At 51.5% G+C, this 19,211-nt stretch overlaps 9 protein-coding genes across 9 annotated transcripts; 6 read left to right on the top strand and 3 right to left on the bottom strand.

The window, feature by feature from the left end:
• Window positions 1–756: 756 nt before the first annotated feature.
• On the top strand, window positions 757–5,699 carry BDW70DRAFT_3162 (putative jumonji family transcription factor). Its single transcript, XM_073743738.1, has 5 exons — window positions 757–1,294; window positions 1,358–1,455; window positions 1,512–2,446; window positions 2,506–3,562; window positions 3,679–5,699. The coding sequence occupies exons 1-5, from the start codon at window positions 1,037–1,039 to the stop codon at window positions 5,564–5,566; spliced, it is 4,236 nt and encodes a 1,411-aa protein (XP_073601190.1). The 5' UTR covers window positions 757–1,036; the 3' UTR covers window positions 5,567–5,699.
• Window positions 5,700–6,749: 1,050 nt separating this feature from the next.
• Window positions 6,750–9,073, top strand: BDW70DRAFT_125897 (putative GABA permease). Its single transcript, XM_073734985.1, has 3 exons — window positions 6,750–7,213; window positions 7,291–7,851; window positions 7,917–9,073. The coding sequence occupies exons 1-3, from the start codon at window positions 7,110–7,112 to the stop codon at window positions 8,842–8,844; spliced, it is 1,593 nt and encodes a 530-aa protein (XP_073601189.1). The 5' UTR covers window positions 6,750–7,109; the 3' UTR covers window positions 8,845–9,073.
• A 16-nt stretch (window positions 9,074–9,089) lies between these two features.
• BDW70DRAFT_125895 (acyl-CoA-binding domain-containing protein) lies at window positions 9,090–11,122 on the top strand. The gene is made up of 5 exons (XM_073734984.1): window positions 9,090–9,448; window positions 9,516–9,629; window positions 9,694–9,766; window positions 9,823–10,445; window positions 10,525–11,122. Exons 1-5 carry the CDS (start codon window positions 9,433–9,435, stop codon window positions 10,857–10,859), a joined length of 1,161 nt encoding a protein of 386 aa, XP_073601188.1. The 5' UTR covers window positions 9,090–9,432; the 3' UTR covers window positions 10,860–11,122.
• Window positions 11,123–11,132: 10 nt separating this feature from the next.
• Window positions 11,133–12,241, bottom strand: BDW70DRAFT_3134 (coiled-coil-helix-coiled-coil-helix domain-containing protein). The gene is made up of 4 exons (XM_073743735.1): window positions 12,130–12,241; window positions 11,804–12,031; window positions 11,570–11,702; window positions 11,133–11,493 (listed from the first exon to the last, which is right to left on the bottom strand). The coding sequence occupies exons 1-4, from the start codon at window positions 12,147–12,149 to the stop codon at window positions 11,395–11,397; spliced, it is 480 nt and encodes a 159-aa protein (XP_073601187.1). The 5' UTR covers window positions 12,150–12,241; the 3' UTR covers window positions 11,133–11,394.
• A 174-nt stretch (window positions 12,242–12,415) lies between these two features.
• Window positions 12,416–14,179, top strand: BDW70DRAFT_125893 (putative nucleoporin). Its single transcript, XM_073734983.1, has 2 exons — window positions 12,416–13,908; window positions 13,964–14,179. Exons 1-2 carry the CDS (start codon window positions 12,670–12,672, stop codon window positions 14,057–14,059), a joined length of 1,335 nt encoding a protein of 444 aa, XP_073601186.1. The 5' UTR covers window positions 12,416–12,669; the 3' UTR covers window positions 14,060–14,179.
• Window positions 14,169–14,816, bottom strand: BDW70DRAFT_125891 (uncharacterized protein). The gene is made up of 3 exons (XM_073734982.1): window positions 14,714–14,816; window positions 14,624–14,649; window positions 14,169–14,540 (listed from the first exon to the last, which is right to left on the bottom strand). The coding sequence occupies exons 1-3, from the start codon at window positions 14,724–14,726 to the stop codon at window positions 14,373–14,375; spliced, it is 207 nt and encodes a 68-aa protein (XP_073601185.1). The 5' UTR covers window positions 14,727–14,816; the 3' UTR covers window positions 14,169–14,372.
• Window positions 14,817–14,889: 73 nt separating this feature from the next.
• Window positions 14,890–16,742, top strand: BDW70DRAFT_125886 (transcription factor SPN1). The gene is made up of 4 exons (XM_073734981.1): window positions 14,890–15,658; window positions 15,713–15,795; window positions 15,848–16,326; window positions 16,395–16,742. The coding sequence occupies exons 1-4, from the start codon at window positions 15,100–15,102 to the stop codon at window positions 16,645–16,647; spliced, it is 1,374 nt and encodes a 457-aa protein (XP_073601184.1). The 5' UTR covers window positions 14,890–15,099; the 3' UTR covers window positions 16,648–16,742.
• BDW70DRAFT_125885 (HIG1 domain-containing protein) lies at window positions 16,743–18,333 on the top strand. Its single transcript, XM_073734980.1, has 2 exons — window positions 16,743–17,131; window positions 17,210–18,333. Exons 1-2 carry the CDS (start codon window positions 17,091–17,093, stop codon window positions 17,973–17,975), a joined length of 807 nt encoding a protein of 268 aa, XP_073601183.1. The 5' UTR covers window positions 16,743–17,090; the 3' UTR covers window positions 17,976–18,333.
• A 91-nt stretch (window positions 18,334–18,424) lies between these two features.
• On the bottom strand, window positions 18,425–18,894 carry BDW70DRAFT_155048 (putative quinol monooxygenase; the record flags this gene model as incomplete). The annotated part of the gene is made up of 3 exons (XM_073739968.1): window positions 18,425–18,578; window positions 18,669–18,781; window positions 18,832–18,894. The coding sequence occupies 3 exons, from the start codon at window positions 18,892–18,894 to the stop codon at window positions 18,425–18,427; spliced, it is 330 nt and encodes a 109-aa protein (XP_073601182.1).
• Window positions 18,895–19,211: the final 317 nt, after the last annotated feature.

The following is a 19,211-nucleotide window of genomic DNA, read 5'->3' as shown; positions in this document are numbered from 1 at the left end:
AGCTGCTGGGAGAGATAGAAGGCTTACTTGTGGTAGCCAATATTGCTTTTCATCCCAGTAACCGCTTAAATGCACTTTTCTGGTCATGGAGAGTTTTTTTAGCGCCACTGCCGTTTATCACTCGAGTATTTAGGAAGTATCTAGGAATGCATTACAGCTGTTCTGACACCGACACCGGCGATCTGCCAAAATTACAGCGATGTACGTAACAAATAACTAGCGGGCTGGGCTATTCCAAGTCAGCTTAGCCTGATGCCTTAGTGCCCAGGCACTGACAATGCTCATCATTCCACTTTCCTCCCAGAGTCGCAGTGAATCCAGTTTCGCGAATCAGGCCAGACACTGGTTCCACACCTCTCGATCTTCCGACGTGATTCTGTCCCCCTGCTTTCTTCCGCTAACAACTCCTTCCGCTGCCTCAGACCTCTGTACCTATTGCCGAACTAGCGTCCTGCCGACTGGATATCCTCCCTGACGCAACGCAACTGCCGCAACCATCCTTTTCTCGATTCCCGCAGGAGCCTGAGGAAGCGCTCTGCTGACGTCCGGTTAATGTTGGCGATATCGAAACCGTCACCTTAACTCGCTGATTAACTGCGACTGAACTACCTTAGCTCGATCCCGGTCCCTTATCTCGTATCCATCCTGCGGACTTCCTTCGTCTTTCTCCAACCTCCTCCCTGCATCAATGAGCAACGGCAGCCAGCTGCCTACCTTAGCAATTTGCCTCAGAGGAGCTTAAATCCTTCAACATCATTATATCACTCTCGCTCTGATCCAGGAAACTGCCGTCATATCTTTCTTGAGTCAACGCAACGAAGTCCGACGCTAATAAGAACATTGCGCCTACTATCAGCCGCCTTCGGGATAGCGAAAGGGGACAAAAAAGAATAATTATCTAGACGTCTGCCGTCTTCTTGCCTCGATTTCCCTGACCGCTGGGATTGAATACCTGCCGTCGATCAGCGGTCGCACTTATAGACGACGGCATTCGCTTCGCCTTTGAACAGCTTTCATTCTCTTTTCCATACTCTTCATGGCGATGGCTGCGACGATTGATCGCCCTCTCTTCGAACCGATCGCGGGCGGGCCTGCGACTGATGCGGCTTCGATAACACCTCCTCACAGCATCAACGGCAAGAAGGATGGCCCGGATGGCGCGCCTTCTGAACTTTCCGATCTCGAACTCGATTCCAAACCTACCGATACCCAGGAAGATATATCCGCAGAAGGAGATCAGGAGATCGAGCCGGACCATTATTATGGAGGCGGAAAGATCCCCGTCTTCAAGCCGGTTAGTTGTACTGTTGCGAGAAGCTTCGTCTGGGCTTGTTTTGGCTAATAAAGCTTGCTATAGACGATGGACCAGTTTCGCGATTTCCAGTCTTTTATCAAGAGGATTGATAAATATGGGATGCGCTCAGGCGTCGTCAAGGTCATCCCGCCCAAGGAATGGTAGAATTGTCCAAGCTATAGATAATGTGGAGATAGCTGACGCATTTTCACTGCAGGAGAGATGCCCTTCCGCCCCTTGACGAAGCAGTGAAAAAAATTCGCGTGAAGAACCCGATTATGCAGGAATTTCACGGCTCTCATGGAACGTATACTCAGGCCAATATTGAGAAACAACGATCCTACAACTTGCCTCAATGGAAAGCTCTCTGTGAAGACGGCAGCCATCAGCCACCTGCCCGTCGGGGAGAAAGGAGAAGAAACCAAGAACGTGTTACCCGTGCGCCGTCGGCCCCCAAGGCCCAGACAACCCGAGCTGATACTCCCAAGCGAGGACCTGGGCGTCCAGCAAAACGGTCGAACCAGGCCAAAGTCAAGGAGGAGCCTGTAAAAATCAAGGAAGAACTCCCCGCGGACGAAGGAATGGAGAAAATCAAACCTGAGGGTCCGCCCACGCCGGTTTCCCCGGAATCAATCCCTGCCGAGACAAAGTCCGAGGCACTCAGTGATGGAGAGTCTTTGCTTGCGCCGAAGTCTAGAGGACGACAGCCCAAGTCAGTCACTGCGCGAAGAAAGCAGAACAAGGGTGACACAGTAGAGCACGTTGACGAAGAAGCGTACAAGAACTTTGATTACCGAATTCATGACAACGAGGACTATACACCTGAACGGTGCGAGGAGCTGGAAACCGCTTACTGGAAATCCCTCATGTTCAACAACCCAATGTACGGTGCAGATATGCCGGGCTCTCTCTTCGATGACAGTACGACATCTTGGAATGTCGCCAAGTTGCCAAATCTCCTCGATGTTATCGGTCAGAAGGTTCCTGGTGTCAACACTGCATACTTATACCTCGGTATGTGGAAAGCTACATTTGCGTGGCATTTGGAGGATGTGGATTTGTATAGTATCAACTATATCCACTTTGGAGCTCCGAAACAGTGGTATAGTATATCCCAGGAAGATGCGCCTCGTTTCGAACAGGCAATGAAGAGTAAGTTGGCTCCGCGAGGATCAGTCCAGGCAGGCAGCAGCTCTAACCACAAAATATAGGTATCTGGCCCAGTGATGCAAAGACTTGCGACCAGTTCCTTCGTCACAAGACTTATCTTGTTTCACCCAGTCTTCTCAAGTCCCAATACGGCATTACGGTCAACAAAATGGTACATTACGAGGGCGAGTTTGTTATTACATACCCCTACGGATATCATTCAGGATACAACCTCGGGTACAACTGTGCCGAGTCCGTCAACTTTGCGACGGAGAAGTGGCTCGATTACGGTCGGGTGGCTAAGAAATGCAACTGCGAGGCCGATAGTGTCTGGATTGACGTGGAAGAGATCGAACGTAAACTTCGCGGCGAATTAACGCCTGAGTATTACGGTGAATACGACAGTGATTTAGACGGTTATGAGGCTGCTTCTGATCTTCTCACCCCTCCGCGCAGCGTACCAGAAAAGACGTCCAACCGTGGTCGTAAGCGCAAGCATGATGGAGACATGACCAAGGCCAAACGCATGAGGGCTGATATGGATATCCCAAGACGATTACCTTGTCTCCTGTGCCCTAACGATCTGGACTATGAGGATCTGCTGCCAACTGAGGACGGAAAGTCGCACGCTCATCGCCGGTGTGCTCTATACACTGAAGAAACCAGCATTCTGCGCGATGGATCCGGCAAAGAGGTTGTTTGCGATATCGACAAAATCCCGAAGGCTCGGATGGGGCTTAAGTGCCTTTATTGTCGCGAGGTGCGCGGGGCTTGCTTCCAGTGCAATTTCGGCAAGTGTACGCGATCTTATCACGCAACCTGCGCCCTTCTAGCTGGAGTACAGGTAGAAGAGGGCTTGGTCACAGTTGTTGCAGACGACGGGAACCAATACTCTGTCCCCAGCGTTGATTTGAAGTGCAAATACCACCGCCAGAAGAAACCGACATGGATGACCAGCAGCGAGTCTCCGGAAAATGATCGCAAGTTGATGGACACTGCTCGGCGTCTCGTTACCGGCGACTTTTTGCAGTTCCAGGCCGACAAAGAGATTTATGGAGCGGTCGTCATCGAGAATCGCATTGCGGAACGCACTTTGCAGGTCAAAGTGCTCCCACGAGGGTAAGTCGAAGAATCTCCCCCGCTCTCACTCCGATGAAGTCCGATCTATAGTGGGGTGATCTGTTTGCCTTTTTCCTCTTTCGGACCTCATGAAGCTGACTGGTGCATTCGTTCAGGGACGTAATCGAGTTACCATACCGCTGGATGCTGATTGTACGAAGGAGCAACTTTGCTCCCTTGGCAGCAGGCATCAAGCCACTTCCCGCGCATCTCTCCCGGAAGCCCGAAGGCCGGAGGGAATTGGAATCTGCACTGCCGGTGGCAGGGAATCCGTTTGGCGACGGGCGATCTCCGTATCAGTGGGCCGAGTTTGAGACGGTAGACAGCACTAACCGTCCTGCAGCCCCACCAGCGGTGCAGGTCGACTTGGGCAAGATGGAACAGATCTGGTATTATTTGGGCCAGTCATCGACCGAGTGTAGGGCTCAATATACACACAACCCTAGCGTTCCCATCCACAACCCGCGGTCGAATTTCCTAGACAGCGTCAAGTCCCTTGGCGCCGTGATGGCCCGACTCCCCTCCTACCCCCACCACCGTCTGCCTTCCTATGTTTTGACTACCCCTCCTCCTCACCTCCTTTCTTCTGCCGCCGCAACCACCACCGCCTCCGCTGTCGCTGCTGCTGCTGCTGCCTCCCGCCCTTTGCTGCCGCCGCGCCCTCCTTTTGCCCCTCCTCGCTCTTCTCCCGCCGCTCCGACTTCTGCTGCTGTTGCTGCTTCTGCGATGCCGTCAGCCTATCGCTCTTTGCCAAATCAAATAGCCCGTCATGCTCCGTATCCCCAAGTCACCAAAGCCCATCTTCAATCCCAGCAGCAACACAGTCATCAGCAGCAGCAGCAGAACACGAACGGCTCCCACTCGACCACTAGCAGTCACCTCCCCGCCAACAATTTTGCCAATGTCCGTGAGCTTATCGCCCGCCGTCGTCTAGCCCAGATAACCGACCATGCCAACGTTTTCGCCGGGTACACAATTGTCGGCCCGGAATTGGTCGTAGAGACTCTCTTGGGCCCCATGGGTTCTGTGCCGCCGTCCAATGGCCTTGAAAAACTGGAGCTCGCTATGGCTCAACAACGTGTCCAGCCTCGTGCGCCCGACGGAACCCTTTTGCCGATGCAGCCTCTGAATATGCGCTCTGAAGAAGTTACGCGGCTATTGCAAATGCTGCGGTTTTCGCTAATCAGCCACCGCGACCGGTTGGACGTGCTTCAGAAGAGAGAGTCGGAGACCGCGAAACAGGAGGCGGCAAACAAGGTCAACGGGGCTACCCCAAAGCTGCCTCGGAAATATGCGTATCTTGAGTTACAGCGTGAGCAGGCTCCCACTGTGTATCAGTCCCCTTACGATATGCCCTCTGGGTTCACCGAGTACGCCCGCACGACGTTTGGTCTCACCCGTCACGAGCCAGAGTTGCCTAAGCCTTCGCTAGCGAACGACTACTTTGCCAGTCTCTCTCCTGAGAATCAGGAGAAGATCCTCAAGACGTGTGGTAGTTTCGTGCAACGTGCCATAGAACGATCAGCCCCTCATAGCCGTCAAAGCTCGTCCTCCAACTTCCGCCTCGCCTCAGCGTTGGCCCAACAGACTGAGAACCCTACCATCGATATTACAACTGTTGAGGACATGCCTCTGTCGGGTCTCGACTTCCCGTTACGGGCGGACTCGCCGTGCTCAAACTTCAGCCGGTCGCATCTGCGTTTCCATTCACCGAATGACTTTAGCCACCACGGAACTGAAGTCCACCATGACCACCATGACCTATTTGGCGACCAACAAGCCAACACTCGGTTCTGGCAGCATGGGCCGTGGGCCGCCGGTGATGGGAATACGCCAAACGAGGAGAATCGACCGTTTTTCGGACCTCATGAACGGTTAAAACATGACTATGCTTCGTCTGACATCTCCCTTGGCCGTGGCGGGCCTGGGTCGTTGCACTCCGTCGATATGGCTGGCTTTGGCCTGGACAACCCCGACGATCTCTGTGCCGCTCTTAGCCCTTGACTATGACTGCTTATAGACATGCCGCTGTAACTGCATCATCATGTAACGATTTATAAGGATTGACGACTGCATGACGGGCGTTTGTATTTTTGTTGTGTCCTTCGTTTCTTTGCAGGGATTCCCCGTTCTCGCTTTTCGAGTCATGACTATACCTGGCCGGTTGTGATTCAGCTCGGGGACTTGCTTTGCTCTCGTGTTATTATTGCTATGTTCCCTCACCCTACACCCTACATACAGCCGGTTTTCAAAAATATGCAGCACCGGTGATGAGAGAGCCGATCAGGTGGCAGCCACGGTCCAAAGCTCTCCACCCAACTTCACACCGCACGACATCTCGACGCGTCTGCATACCTTCGTCGCTGTCTACCGTCTGCATATACTCATCCAGAGTCCTGGGCATATTGTTGCCCTTTTCGGTTTCCACCCTTGATCTCGACGTCCTTTCTTCCGTCCGACCCCTCTCAACCGTCGCCGAAAGAAAAACAACCAAAAGCAAAAGCAGAGACGATGAACGACAAAAAATCTGGTTTCTCTGTTCTAGAGGAAGAAAAAATGCTTGTCTCCTGTGCCATACATTTACCACGTTTGATACCCCCCAAGCCCCATGTCCCTATCATACCTACCTGGCTGTTCCCCCATCCTACACTTGTCATCCTCCTTCACGTCTCTTTTGGCTTACTTTCTGAAGCTCGTCCCATCCCTCCCGTCCTCTCCCCTTCTCTTCAATTTGGCGCTCATCTTCGTCCATGGAGGAACCGGCATGTTGCAGCAGGCTCGCTGGGGACGTGAACGATCGGTAGATGTGGCAGCCGTCACTTGCGAGTGACAATTCGCCGTGATGTATTGATGTATGTTGGAAATGATAACTACGAATTAAATAAATGAACATAGTATTGTTGTGCATGAAGTAAGAAAATCGATGTCTGTTTAATGTTGCCAAAGTGCCATGGTTCGGAACGTCTCCAGCTGTGGCCCACACTCTCCAAATCGTCATATCTCCGAGGCTGGGCTGGTACGGTCCTAGCCGCATTTGGGCCGAATGCGACTAATCTGGAGTTTCCATGTGCTTATCAGAAACCCAAGATTTAGTAGTTGAAGATACTAATACAGCTCGATAGTATTATATCGTCTGACCACTCCACTATAACGGTTTATCTCTACCTCCTGACGTTATCAGAGCCACGAGCTTTATAACCAATGGCCGAAACGCGCTGAGACCGGACGAGATGCTACCTAACTTTCCTCTCCATTTTTTCTGATAGTCAGGTTCTCCTCCTCGATTTGGAACTTGGAATGACGCTGCATCCTGATTCATCCACCCGTGGACCGTCGCATGACTTCCCCTCTTAAGCTCAGGTTTCCGCCTCCGCATCCCGCATTTCCTTCAGCTCTGTTCCCCGCCGTCAGTTTGTCTTGCTTGCTTTTTGCTTGCTTTCCCATTTACTCTTCTCTTTCTCTCAGTGAAAGACGTTTGACCCTTCTACTTGATTCATGCTGTGGTTGTAATTATACGAGATAACTCGCCACCCCCGCTATACCCGCCATGCGCCAATCGTCCATCGACGCCAGCGCCGACGAGGCTCTGGCCCGTATGGGCTACAAGAGCGAATTGCCGCGTAATCTCTCTATGCTGAGTATTCTTGGACTGTAATTTACCCTCTCCCCACTATCATTGTTCTCGCCTACAGGAGCAGTACAGGAAGCTAATGATGATATATGTACAGCTCCTTCGCAATTATGGCCGCGCCCTTTGGCATCAGCACAACTCTCTACATCACGCTCACAGACGGGCAATCCGTCTCTATTATATGGGGCTGGGTCTTCGTGACCCTGATCAGCATCGCCATCGCCGCCTCCCTCGCTGAGATCTGCGCCGTGTATCCCACCGCGGGAGGGGTATACTACTGGAGTGCAATGTTGTCGACGAAAGAGTGGGCGCCGATGATGTCGTTTATAGACGGCTGGTTGACATTGGTCGGCAACTGGACTGTTACGCTTTCTATCACGTTTAGCGGGGGGCAGCTGATATTGAGTGCGATTTCGCTGTGGAATGAGGACTTTGTTGCCACTACTTGGCAGACAATATTGATGTTTTGGGCGGTGATTGGGGTTTGCGCGCTGGTCAATGTTTTCGGCGCGAGGTGGTTGGACCTCATCAATAAGGTTTGTATCTTTTGGACTGGAGGCAGTGTGATTGCCATCCTGGTTGTGCTGTTGAGTATGGCCGATGATAGAAGGAACGGGAAATTTGTATTTGGGCATTTCGATGCGAGTGAGAGTGGGTGGTATGTGTAACTCTCCTCTCTTTCGGGACAAATCTGGAAATAGGCTGCTGACCACTTACTGCTAGGCCGTCTGGCTGGGCGTTCTTCGTTGGATTGCAGCAAGCTGCTTATACGCTCACTGGGTATGGAATGGTAGCGGCTATGTGCGAAGAGGTACAGAACCCGCATCGCGAGGTCCCGAAGGCAATCGTTCTGTCTGTCGTTGCAGCTGGGATTACTGGTCTGGTATACTTAATTCCGATCTTGTTCGTGCTGCCGGATATCAAGACGCTCCTACATGTCGCGAGTGGACAGCCGATTGGGTTGGTCTTCAAGATTGCCACGGGCTCAGCAGGAGGGGGGTTCGGCCTGCTATTCCTGATTCTGGGAATCCTGATGTTCGCAGGTATAGGGTCATTGACAGCTGCCAGTCGATGCACCTACGCCTTTGCGCGCGACGGCGCCATCCCCGGCTTTCGACTCTGGCGAAGAGTCAACAAGAGGCTCGACGTTCCCGTGTGGGCAATCATCCTGTCCACGACAGTCATATGCCTGCTCGGCCTTATATATTTCGGCTCGAGCGCAGCATTCAATGCTTTCACAGGCGTCACCACGATCTGCCTATCCAGTTCATATGCCCTGCCCATTCTCATCTCCGTCCTCCGTGGTCGTCAAGCCGTTAAGCATTCCAGCTTTTCGCTTGGTCGGTTCGGGTATGCTATCAACATTGCTACTGTTGTGTGGATTTGTCTGGCTGTGGTAATCTGCTGTATGCCTGTTTCGTTGCCTGTTGATGCGAGCTCGATGAACTATGCTAGCGTGGTGTTTGCGGGATTCGCGGCGATTAGTGTGACCTGGTACTTTGCCTATGCACGGAAGCACTTCACGGGCCCACCAATCCCGGTGGATCAGCTTCAGGATACGCCTGGGGTTGTGCCGGGGAAGGCTGTTGTTGACTCGGAGAAAGCTGGGTCAGGTTCGGAGTCCCTTGAGAAGGAGCAGCGGGCTTCATGATTGTATTCCACGATGCAAATTGATTCCATTAAAGAATGTCATCAGCCGTAAGGAGTTGACTGAAGTAATGTCCGTGGGTTTGAAGTCGTGGGTGTTGGAGTGGGCGACTCGGAAGATGGCAATCACAGGGGAACAGAAACGAGAGCGGCCTCTCCGAGAACCGCGGTCCAACTGGTCGAACAACCAACTACCCCGGACAGTTAGCCTTACTACCGTAGTCAGTTTATGATCACAACATTCTCTAAACATATCCCACCCCTGAACAAATAGAAATCTTCACGAGCTTAGTTCTTATCTCAGACTCGACGGATTTGATTCCTTATCTGCTGAAGGTACACGCGTGGATCGCTTCCCCTCTCTGTCTCCGCCGAACCACAACGCAATCCGGGGAACTAACTGAGTGAGGCCCGATCAACCCGACGCACCTTTATGGCCTATCTACGTTGAACTCTGTGTCCTATTCCTTGCCAATCTCATAACTGGCTTGCCGTCTTCTCGAAATCTCGATGAGGGTGACCCGCCGATATCAATGCGCAATCCCGCTCTGATGAAGCACGAGCTCAACCCCCAAATCTTTGTTAATTCGCAATGTCGGACTCTGTGGGTGCGTCAACCGGTTCTTTTCCTGTTGTATAGGTTCAAGGGGTATGGGGAGTAACTGATGATTGCAGATCGGGTCTTCGTCCACGCCCTTAATACCGTCAAACGTATCCCTCGAACCGGTACCGCGCGGCCGCCTGCTACGGAGCGGCTGAAACTCTATGGGTTGTATAAACAAAGCATGGGTATGACTTCGGACTTGCCATATAACGTCGGGGTGGGAGATAGCGGGCTGACGCGGAATTCTAGAGGGGGATGTCGAAGGGGTGATGGACCGGCCGGTAGGGAATACGGCAGACGTTTATATGGAGTGCGAAAAATGGCACGTCTCAGCCTTCCTATGCCGCTCATACAAGTACTGCATCCTAACCTCTACAGGGACGCCTGGTATGCTCAGCGTGGTCTATCCCGCACCGAGGCCAAACGGCGATATATCACGACCCTCGTGGAGACAATGCACACCTACGCTTCGCAGACGGAGGAGGCGCGCGAGCTCGTCGCCGAACTTGAGTTTGTCTGGAATCAGGTGAAATCAAACATACCTTCGTCGTCGACATCGAGCCCTGTGCAGTCCGGGGTTCCTCCGATTCCCCAACCGCAATCGCCGTATGGAAGTATAAGCGCGCAATTATCACAGAACCATGAGTATCAGTATAAGACATCTACTGGGCGAGGAGACTCTCGGCTCCGTGTGTTGAGTCCCGTCAGTCAACCAGATGATATCTATCAACGGCGTACGGCGCGGATGGGCTACGATCGCGATCAAGGGCTGGATCAAGGGGGTGACGATGAAAGTGTGAACTTAGACGAGGACGAAGAGGAGGAAGAATATGCCGAGGCCCAAGCCAATCTTTACGAGAACGATGATGAATTGGAAGATGAAGCAGGCGGCGCGGTCGATGAAGACGACGACCACCATCACCACCACCAACAGATGTACTCGAACCATATCCTGGATGATTCTCCAAGCCGAAAACGCAACCGTAAGCGCAACCACTACGGTAGAGTCTCTCTTCCTCGCCAAATATGAGGAACTGACCTATTCTCATTCGAGAGACATGCTAATACAACGGGATACAGATGACATTGATAGCTGGCGATGGCGCCGCAGAGTCGAGCAGGCCTTGACCAAAATGACGGCCGAGATCGCCGCCGCCCGCGAGCAGATGGAAGCACGCGCCCTGGCAGCCCGTCGAAGATCAGGCGTCTGGGCTTGGCTTCGGTGGCTGGTATGGGTAACCCTCCGACAGATTATCTGGGATCTGGCCATCCTCGGCATGTTATTGATCTGGATGCGGCTGCGCCAGGATCGACGGCTCGAGGAGCAGCTTAAGGCTGGGTGGTCGGTTGTGAAGGCGCGGTTGGCAGGATTGAAAGCTGTGCGGGACTTGAGGAAGGTATATATATTTTCTTGATTCTTCTTCATCTTTTATTCTTATTCCCATCTGGTTTGGTTTCGTTTGTGCTTCACGAGTTCTATGCACGATAGTGCTTTCTATTCTGGTACATGTTAACTAGATGGAGGGCTTTCTTTCCTCTTCTCCTTGATTTTCTGTTACACGCTTGGGCTTCCTGGATAATTCTATAGAGTTGCATATGTTGCCTGATGCATTTCCTGCTTGCCAGGAGTCGCTTACTCTCATTTTCATATGTCAGCGGTGTTGGTTAGAGGCACACTCTTGTATTCTAGCATAGACCCAAGCTCTCGATTCTGCTTATGGCACTGCACTGTGCTGTCCACATGCCGGCTGGCATAGATTCTCGGACATGAAATAACGACATTCCTGATGCTAATATGTACACAAATACATCCCAATCAAATCCAGACCATGGCGACACTGAGAACGAAAGCTAAAGACACAGGAGAGAGAGATCCCAACAACCATTGGCACTGCATTCGTTTTCTCTAAAAGATGTATAATAAGACGTTCATTTGTAGTTGTTGGTTGGTTAGTATTGCGGACCGGGGAAAGAAGCGTACAGCTGCTTGGGTCGGAGGTGCACCGGGGTCTGGTTTTCGGGGGCGCCGGGGATCGTCTTCTTGAGGCCCTGTTTAAGATAAAAATGTTAAATCGTTCGTCACCGCCGCCGTGTAGAGCGACAAGGATATATCGGGGTAACGCACCAACTTATCGAAGACACACTTATTCAAGTCCATCTCCTGCTTGCGGCACTCCCACAACCGGTGGTTGTTATTCTCGAGACACTCCCAGTGGGTGTTGAACTGCTTCAAGCAGTGGGTGTTGATGTCCTTGATTCTGCCCGGAAACCTCGTCAGCAATGCATCCATCGAGCCATTCCGCTCAGCCCAGCGATTCCCCTCTTAATGTCAAAGGACAACAACGTTGAAGAAACATACACACTGGCCGCACAGCGGGTAACCTTCCTCCCCTCTCTCAAGCACTCAATTTCCCCCCGCCCATTGGCCTCTTCCTTGCACTTCATATAATCATCGTTGAATGCCTTGCACCGGTCTCCAATGAAGTAAGCGGCGCTGGTTAGCGGCGCGGAAGTCGCTCCAATCTCAGCTACCTTGGGGATGCCATCGGGCATAGGCGTGGGGTCGTAGAGATTTTGTTGGTTGAACCTGTAATGCTGTTGTTAGACGTAACTACGCGGGTGCAGGGGTCTAATCTCCTCTTCTTATTTTGGGATAGAGAAAGAGTTGGAGGAAGCACGACATACTGAGGATCTCTGCGCGACATTGTGGCGGTTTTTAATGTGATGCGCGCGTTCAATTGCTTCTGGATCTGGATAGAGGGTTGGGAAGCTTCCACTTAAGTTGACCTGACCTCAGTTACCGGACGGAGCGGGAGTTAAGGACTCTCGGTTTTCGCGAAGTGCTGATTGGTTGCTCAGGCTCACGGTCACGGGACTTTGTGTCTGGTCAAGCAGGTAGGTGTGAAGTGGGTGTTTCACGTGACTTATGCCAAAACACAACAGCTGCCGCATAGGAATCAATATCTAGTCTGGCGGTCCAAGCTAAGAATTTGCCTACTTTGCGAGCTGCTGCGATTGGTTTCTTGCCCTCGGCTTTTGCGGCGCCTCAATCCGTTTGACAAGTAGAAGGACCAGCGAGAGTTACGCGCTTTACTTTGTTCCATTTTTTTTTTTGAGCTCTGAACATCGATTTCTTCTTCCGAGCGCGGTCTTTCGTCAGCGACCTACCCATACGACGAACCAGCAATTCTTGCTTAGGCGTGTACCGATAAATAAAGCTCCAGTATGTCGCTCTTCGGAGGGCAGCAGTCCGGTCAGTCCTTAGGCCTGTTTTCCAACACGGCCAAATCCAGCCCCTTCGGCACAGCAGCTTCAAATACGGGGACGCAGCAGAACACAGGGGGAGGAGGGATTTTTGGGTCATCGACTGCGACATCACAACCTCAGCAGACTGGTAGTTCGTTATTCGGTTCGACTACGCAGCAGAAGCCGTCGCTTTTCGGGCAACCGCAGCAGCAGCAGCCGCAGCAGCAATCGGGTACTGGGCTGTTTGGAGGACCGCTAGGAAGTGGGCAGGGGTCGCAAAAGCCCACAGGAGGTCTGTTTGGTAGCACTTTGGGAGGAGGACAGCAGCAACAACAACAACAGCAGCAGCAGCAGCCTCAGCAGGGAGGAAGCCTTTTCGGAGGATTGGGCCAGACACAGCAGCAGCAGCAACCTCAACAACAGCAACAACAGCAAAGTATCTTCGGAGGTGGCTCCCTACTTGGTGGTGGACAGCAGGGACAGCAGCAACAACCGCAACTCGGCCAGTCAACACAACCCCAAGGATCGAGTCTGTGGTCTCCAGGGCGCGCGGTGACGGGCGTACACCGGACAGTCCCAATGCAGATGGCTATCGTGAAAGACAAGTGGGATTATACCAATCGTAACTCCCCTTTCCGGACATACCTGTATAATAGTGTCGGCGAGGGTGATGCACCATTCTACCAACCTGGCCCGCAAGACGACGAAACAAAGTGGGAGGACGCCCTCCGGCAACGACCAGGTCCCGACTGCGTCCCCGTACTGGTGCGCGGATTCTGGGAACTCGGCAAGCGCGCACAGCGCCAGAAGGACTTCTTGACGATGATTCAGACGCGCTTGCACGAGATCAACAACTGTCTCACGGAGCTGCTCTCGCGTCACGACTTGAAAATATCAGTCAAGGTAGCCGACTGTCGCCGGAAACATCTTGTTCTCAGCAAGCGATGTCTGGCTCTTGCTGCTAAAACCCAGGTCCTCCGAAACAGAGGATACGCGATGGATGAGGCGGAGGAGGAACTGAAGAAGAAACTTGCACAGCTTGAGCGTTCTGTATTCGACCCAACGCTTAGCGGTCGCAGCGAAGAGATTTGGGCTCGCATGCTGGCTATTCGAGAGCACTCGACTCGACTGCAGGCGGAAATGGAACGGGCTGGGTCCGGTGTTGCTGCGCAGGCGGAAGATGAGTTGGACGAAGCTACGATGAAGAAGGCTAAGAAGGTAAACGTCACTTCTTTCATCTTTTGCTTCTCGTCACTAACGTATCTCTTTCCAGGTATTGGACGACTACCTGGCTCAGATTCAACATTTACAGAAGGAACTGGAGTCTGTGAAAAAGGACTTTGAAGAGGCGACCAAGTCGCTCAATTAGATTCCGCCCTGACTACCGCAATTCGTTCTTTGCAGGTATTTTCCGCCGGTTTGCGCCAGCTTCGTCTACAGTGCTTTTGGTTCGGTTACGGTTGACGCAAGGTACACTATTCGGAGCATGGAGTTATGTCATTTGACTGTCATTCTATTGGGTAAATTCAACATATCATATCACTATAAAAGAAATTAAACCAATGTACAATAATAATACATCATTCCTGGACTGCCAGGCTCCAAACCGTTAAAGCCGGAATGCTTAGCGCCTTCAGCCCGTTCTCGCTCGTAGATGTGGTTGGCAGGTAGGGGCGGTAAAGTTAGAGGAACTTCTTGATGAAGTCGATGGCAAAAGGAGCTGCCGGGCATCGTCGATTAGTCTGATATTGACCGATGATGTGCCTGGAGGGTATAGACGTACAGAGGTAAAGGAGAACTCCGCCGGTGACGGCCATGCGGACGGTCTGGTTAGCCTGGGCCTCACCAGCCTGTGGTAAAGGTGTGTTAGTTTTGATCCACGAAGCTCATGCAATGCGAGTTTGTTCGAGGCCGAACGGATGCTAGGATGTACCTTGATGTCTTCCTTGGATTCCTGGCCTATATGAAATACAAGTTAGCTTGCTCGTCTGCCAATTTTATCAACAAAACAAATACCGCATACCTGGAGCAAACATCGTTATTTATTTTCTGCTTGAGAAAAGTGAGCGAAGAAATAAACTGCGTGATGATGTTGTTTTGCAGTTCAAAAGAATGCAGCTACCCTGAACGAAAAGTCAAGCCCGGCTATTCTGCCGTTGATCACCGCCTATATTCATTCTGAACCTGGCACTTTCACTTCTACCACTGCTGTTTCTCGTCTAAGTCTCCTCATTTAGGTTTCATTCTATTCATTGTGTTTTATTGCTCCTACTCAGACCCTCTCTTGTTACGAAAATCAAACTCGGAGGCTGGTCCTGATCATACTCAGCCGTTTGGCGCAATCTCACCCTCTCCTTTTGACGCGCTTTCATATACAACGTAATACAACTAGAACTGATTCGTTCCATCATGTCTGTGAGCCCGGAGTCAAAGCCGGCAGGGAACACGCCGCCCATTGATGCCGATGTTGAGAACGAGCAGAATGTGGATGCCGAAGAAGCCGTGCAGCCACCGACCCCTGGTGCAGGCGGGGACGACGCAGATGCCGATGATAACGATGCCAAACCCGCCGTAGACAACGAAATCGACAACGAAAACACAAATCTGAACGAAAACGAGGGGCAGAATGAACTCAATGAGGATAACCTCGGCGATTCAGACGACGAATCGATTCTCTCTGAAGTAGACGAGGCGCAGTTTGAAGATTTTGACCCGGAGAATGTGGATATTGAAGACCGTCCGCAGCTGGATATTGATGAGGAGAATTTAAAGCTCATTGGGCGGCATAAAAGGAAGAGGACGGAAGAGGAGGGGACCTCCAAGCGGAAGAAGGAGGGCAGGCGAAAGAAAAGCCGGCGCTATGCGGAGGAGGACGAGGGTGGAAGTGATAGAGAAGCTGGCGGGAAGCGAAGGAAGTCAAAGAAGGCGGAGCTTGAGGAAGATGAGGAAACGCTAGACCCTGCTACGCGTACGTTACTATGGCGAGGTCTATCCTTGGACAAGATTTGCTAACGGTGTACAGGTCGACGGAGGGCTCTCGATCGTGCTATGGACGAAGCGTTGAAGAAACCTACCAAGAGAAGAGCTAGGAAACAGGATGGAATCGTATGTCTGCAGTTGTTATTGAATACTGTGCTACAATGGCTAATTTGAGTAGGATTTGGAACAAATGGCAGATGCTGAGATCGAGGACATGCGAAAACGTATGACTCACGCGGCGCAGATGGATGCTATCAACCGGCGCGAAGGCAAACCAGCCATGCACAAGCTCAAGATGCTTCCTGAAGTCGTCTCGCTTCTCAACCGCAATCAGTACGTCAACAGTCTGGTCGACCCGGAAATCAACCTGCTGGAAGCGGTCAAGTTCTTCCTTGAGCCGCTAGATGATGGGTCTCTTCCGGCCTACAACATTCAGCGTGATTTGATGACTGCATTGGGCAAGCTGCCAATCAACAAAGAGACATTAATTGCTAGTGGCATCGGCAAGGTCGTGGTTTTCTACACGCGGAGCAAGCGTCCAGAGCCCGGTATCAAGCGCATGGCCGAGCGATTACTAGCCGAGTGGACACGACCTATTCTTCAGCGAAGCGACGATTACTCCAAGCGAGTATACCAAGAAGCCGAATTCGATCCTACGTATGTCCTCTCCCCGTTTTCCCTAGTTCCCTCCACCTCTTTGCGCATCACTATCTGACCGTATTTAGTAAAATCACCTCACGCATCAAGTCAGTTCAAGATAGCGCTGCGGAAGCGCGCGCACGCGAGCTCCTTCCTCCACGCCTTGCTAACCGTGCGCGCGCCGAAATCTCGCACACCAGCTACACTGTCGTTCCGAAACCCACGGTGGTGCAGGAGAGCAAGTTTGCGCGACCGTTGGGTGCTAGTGGTGAAGATCGATTTCGGAAGATGCGGGCGCGACAGATTGCTGCGACGAAGGGGCAAGGCGCGCGACGGTAGTTGGCTTTATCGAACTCGGCTTTTCAGTCGATCGCTTGTAACTTACTTAGTTTTGTGATTGCTATTTGCCACGGATCAGGCGCTCGGAGGGTACAATATGTTGATTTCAAAATAAAATAATAAGCAGAAGCGCGAACTGTCGACTGAATAATCATGATCAATCAGCACGCCTGGAAGAATCGGCACGACAGGACGGTGTCTGATCGGTGGATCGTACGATGGGGCGAACCCCGAGTTTGGTCCGGCTCAGATCCCGCCGTCGTTTTTTAGACGTCACCGGGATCTGCAGCTCCCGATAACTTCCTTCTCGCGTCATCTGCGTATCAAAAAATTCTCTTTCCTCCTCTTATAAACCTATTTTCAATTGTCCACATTCCGAGACTGTGTTTAAACCTACAGCTTATCCGTATCCATTTTGCTATTCGTATTTTACCACACACATCATGAAGCTCCTCACCAAGGAAGAAGAAGATGCCCACTACCGGTAAGTCGGCCGCCACCCGGATGCTTCGCAATTCAACCAGCGACAGCAGAAAAATTCGAAACTAACTCTTATTCATAGTGAGGTGCTCAAGGGCGGCTCTTTTGGTACAGTCCTCGGTCTCATCGGTGGCTATGCAGGTGTCTTGGCCGCATCCCGCCGCTATCACACAATCCGCAACCTCACACTTCCCATGAAAGCATTCCTCGTCACATCCTCTGGAACCTTCGTTGGCATTATCGGAGCCGACCGCTCCTCCCGCGCCTTCGAAGCAGCGCAAAACCAAAGCCGGCAGTGGTACGAAAACCGCGAAGAGCGACTGCGCGCCCAGGAACTTCGCGGTATGAGCTTTAGCGATCGCGCCCTCGCCTGGGCTAGAGAGGAGCGCTACACAATCGTTTTCTCGACGTGGGTTGCTTCGATGATTGGTAGCTTTGCCCTTGTCGGGCGGAACCCTTACCTTTCGGGCCCTCAGAAGCTCGTCCAGGCTCGTGTCTATGCGCAGGGTGCTACGCTTGCCGTTCTTATTGCCAGTGCTGCATTTGAGATTTCCGAGAGGAGGAGGGTCAGACGGGAGCTTGATGCGAAGTCTGCGAGTGCTAAGGCGGACTCAAAGTTGAGCAATAACACGGGTGAAAATACCGAGCTATGGAAGGACATGGTTGCTGCTGAGGAGCAGCGGTTGAAGAACAAGCGCCAGTCGCTCTATGAAAAGCATCAGAATGACGCCGGTTCTGACCCTGATGCTGGGTCTACCCCGCCTCAACAAAAGGCTGAGGCTGAGAAGCTGCCTAGTGAGCAGGAGCAGGAGCAGAAGAGTGAGGAGAAGAAGGAGAAACAGAAGTGATTTTTCTTTGGCTGCTTTCTTCGGGGTCTCCGCATAAAAAGAATAGGTTGTTGCTACTGATTGTGTATAACATTTCTTGTTTCCTTTCGTGGTTGGGCGGGTTTCTCGTACCACGATCTTATACTTGTTTCATTTTCCTGTTTGTGCTTGTACACTCTCTCCTCTTATTCATGCCTTTCACTTTATAGATGGCAGGCGTTTGTCATTGCTTTTCTTCTGGGGATGTCCATACGAAGCAAATCCATCTGATGTACGAAACTTTCCTACCATTTACACTATACAAGATAGAAGTTTAATATTCCTGCTTCTGCAATCGCAACACCTAGCTAACGACCGAATATTGAAATATTGACATAGATAAGATCATATATGACCTTCATGGAAGGCTACATAGTATAATCGACCTCCTCTATTTCCAATTCCGGCTATATTGAAGCAAAAGAGATCATCTAAAGCTTTGCCTTAGTCCTCTCGTCAAACCCAGCGACAAAATCTGCCCCCTTGATCTCAGGCGCCTGGGCTAGCAATCCCCCAATAGCTTTTGAAAACTGCTTGAACGCCGCCGTGGACGCATGCTCCTTGAGGTTCTGGGAGTCGGTGTATCTGTAATGGAAAATATTAGCACGAATTCTGATCTAGATCCCATATCGTCGAAGAGCAGACGACTTGAATTAGGGACGAAGGGTTTCTCACTTCTCAACAAGAACAAACTCCTCGGTTCCCTTTGGCTGAAGCGCAAAGTAGATTTGGGTCTTGGGCTCGTTCTCCTCGACGTATTTGGAGAGTGTCCTGAATGCTTCTGCGACCTGACAACCTGTTTAGTGGTCTTCATATAGTCTCATAATTCGTTATATACCTCGTTGAATTTGCCTGGTTTAGGGACGAGTCTGACGACGTTATAAAGTTCCTTGGAGGACATTGTCGGTTGTTCTCGGAGTTCAGGTATGATTAGGTAGCGATAGGAATGCTATGGCCTGGAAATTGAGGAAGACGGCGTTGAGAGAAGAAAAGTAGATACTTCTATATGGTCTGGACTTCGGTTGTTGTAGAAGTGGAGAAGGGAAAGATGCCGAGGATGTACGTGCGAGTAGGTTAACACGATTTCAGGATACTTTCTTACTCGCATTATGTACACTCTTTAGGTATGTATTCTGCTTAGGGTAAGGCTTCTGGTCAATTTAGTATTGAGCCGCCTGTGGTATTGAGCCGCATACTCGACGAAGCCGGAGAACCAGC

This window comes from Aspergillus foveolatus (genome assembly GCF_047715535.1).
Source record: "Aspergillus foveolatus strain CBS 279.81 unplaced genomic scaffold BDW70scaffold_1, whole genome shotgun sequence".
Lineage (NCBI taxonomy): Eukaryota > Fungi > Ascomycota > Eurotiomycetes > Eurotiales > Aspergillaceae > Aspergillus > Aspergillus foveolatus.
The sequence above is the reverse complement of the archived record's forward strand: the minus strand, read 5'-3'. Positions and strand labels throughout refer to the sequence as shown.

What these genes read in the sequence shown, in the direction of transcription:
- BDW70DRAFT_3162 (XM_073743738.1), top strand. Translation starts at nt 1,037, where the DNA reads ATGGCGATGGCTGCGACGATTGATCGCCCTCTCTTCGAACCGATCGCG. An exon ending in AGATCCCCGTCTTCAAGCCG is followed by an intron (nt 1,295 to 1,357) that starts GTTAGTTGTACT and finishes AGCTTGCTATAG; the next exon opens with ACGATGGACCAGTTTCGCGA. An exon ending in TTTCGAACAGGCAATGAAGA is followed by an intron (nt 2,447 to 2,505) that starts GTAAGTTGGCTC and finishes CACAAAATATAG; the next exon opens with GTATCTGGCCCAGTGATGCA.
- BDW70DRAFT_125897 (XM_073734985.1), top strand. Translation starts at nt 7,110, where the DNA reads ATGCGCCAATCGTCCATCGACGCCAGCGCCGACGAGGCTCTGGCCCGT. An exon ending in ATGCTGAGTATTCTTGGACT is followed by an intron (nt 7,214 to 7,290) that starts GTAATTTACCCT and finishes ATATATGTACAG; the next exon opens with CTCCTTCGCAATTATGGCCG. An exon ending in GATGCGAGTGAGAGTGGGTG is followed by an intron (nt 7,852 to 7,916) that starts GTATGTGTAACT and finishes ACTTACTGCTAG; the next exon opens with GCCGTCTGGCTGGGCGTTCT.
- BDW70DRAFT_125895 (XM_073734984.1), top strand. An exon ending in TATATGGAGTGCGAAAAATG is followed by an intron (nt 9,767 to 9,822) that starts GCACGTCTCAGC and finishes TAACCTCTACAG; the next exon opens with GGACGCCTGGTATGCTCAGC. An exon ending in CCGTAAGCGCAACCACTACG is followed by an intron (nt 10,446 to 10,524) that starts GTAGAGTCTCTC and finishes AACGGGATACAG; the next exon opens with ATGACATTGATAGCTGGCGA.
- BDW70DRAFT_3134 (XM_073743735.1), bottom strand. Translation starts at nt 12,149, where the DNA reads ATGTCGCGCAGAGATCCTCA. An exon ending in ATGTCGCGCAGAGATCCTCA is followed by an intron (nt 12,032 to 12,129) that starts GTATGTCGTGCT and finishes ACAGCATTACAG; the next exon opens with GTTCAACCAACAAAATCTCT. An exon ending in ACCCGCTGTGCGGCCAGTGT is followed by an intron (nt 11,703 to 11,803) that starts GTATGTTTCTTC and finishes GTTTCCGGGCAG; the next exon opens with AATCAAGGACATCAACACCC.
- BDW70DRAFT_125893 (XM_073734983.1), top strand. Translation starts at nt 12,670, where the DNA reads ATGTCGCTCTTCGGAGGGCAGCAGTCCGGTCAGTCCTTAGGCCTGTTT. An exon ending in CGATGAAGAAGGCTAAGAAG is followed by an intron (nt 13,909 to 13,963) that starts GTAAACGTCACT and finishes ATCTCTTTCCAG; the next exon opens with GTATTGGACGACTACCTGGC.
- BDW70DRAFT_125891 (XM_073734982.1), bottom strand. An exon ending in AATCCAAGGAAGACATCAAG is followed by an intron (nt 14,541 to 14,623) that starts GTACATCCTAGC and finishes CCTTTACCACAG; the next exon opens with GCTGGTGAGGCCCAGGCTAA.
- BDW70DRAFT_125886 (XM_073734981.1), top strand. Translation starts at nt 15,100, where the DNA reads ATGTCTGTGAGCCCGGAGTCAAAGCCGGCAGGGAACACGCCGCCCATT. An exon ending in CTAGGAAACAGGATGGAATC is followed by an intron (nt 15,796 to 15,847) that starts GTATGTCTGCAG and finishes TAATTTGAGTAG; the next exon opens with GATTTGGAACAAATGGCAGA. An exon ending in GAAGCCGAATTCGATCCTAC is followed by an intron (nt 16,327 to 16,394) that starts GTATGTCCTCTC and finishes GACCGTATTTAG; the next exon opens with TAAAATCACCTCACGCATCA.
- BDW70DRAFT_125885 (XM_073734980.1), top strand. Translation starts at nt 17,091, where the DNA reads ATGAAGCTCCTCACCAAGGAAGAAGAAGATGCCCACTACCG. An exon ending in GAAGAAGATGCCCACTACCG is followed by an intron (nt 17,132 to 17,209) that starts GTAAGTCGGCCG and finishes TCTTATTCATAG; the next exon opens with TGAGGTGCTCAAGGGCGGCT.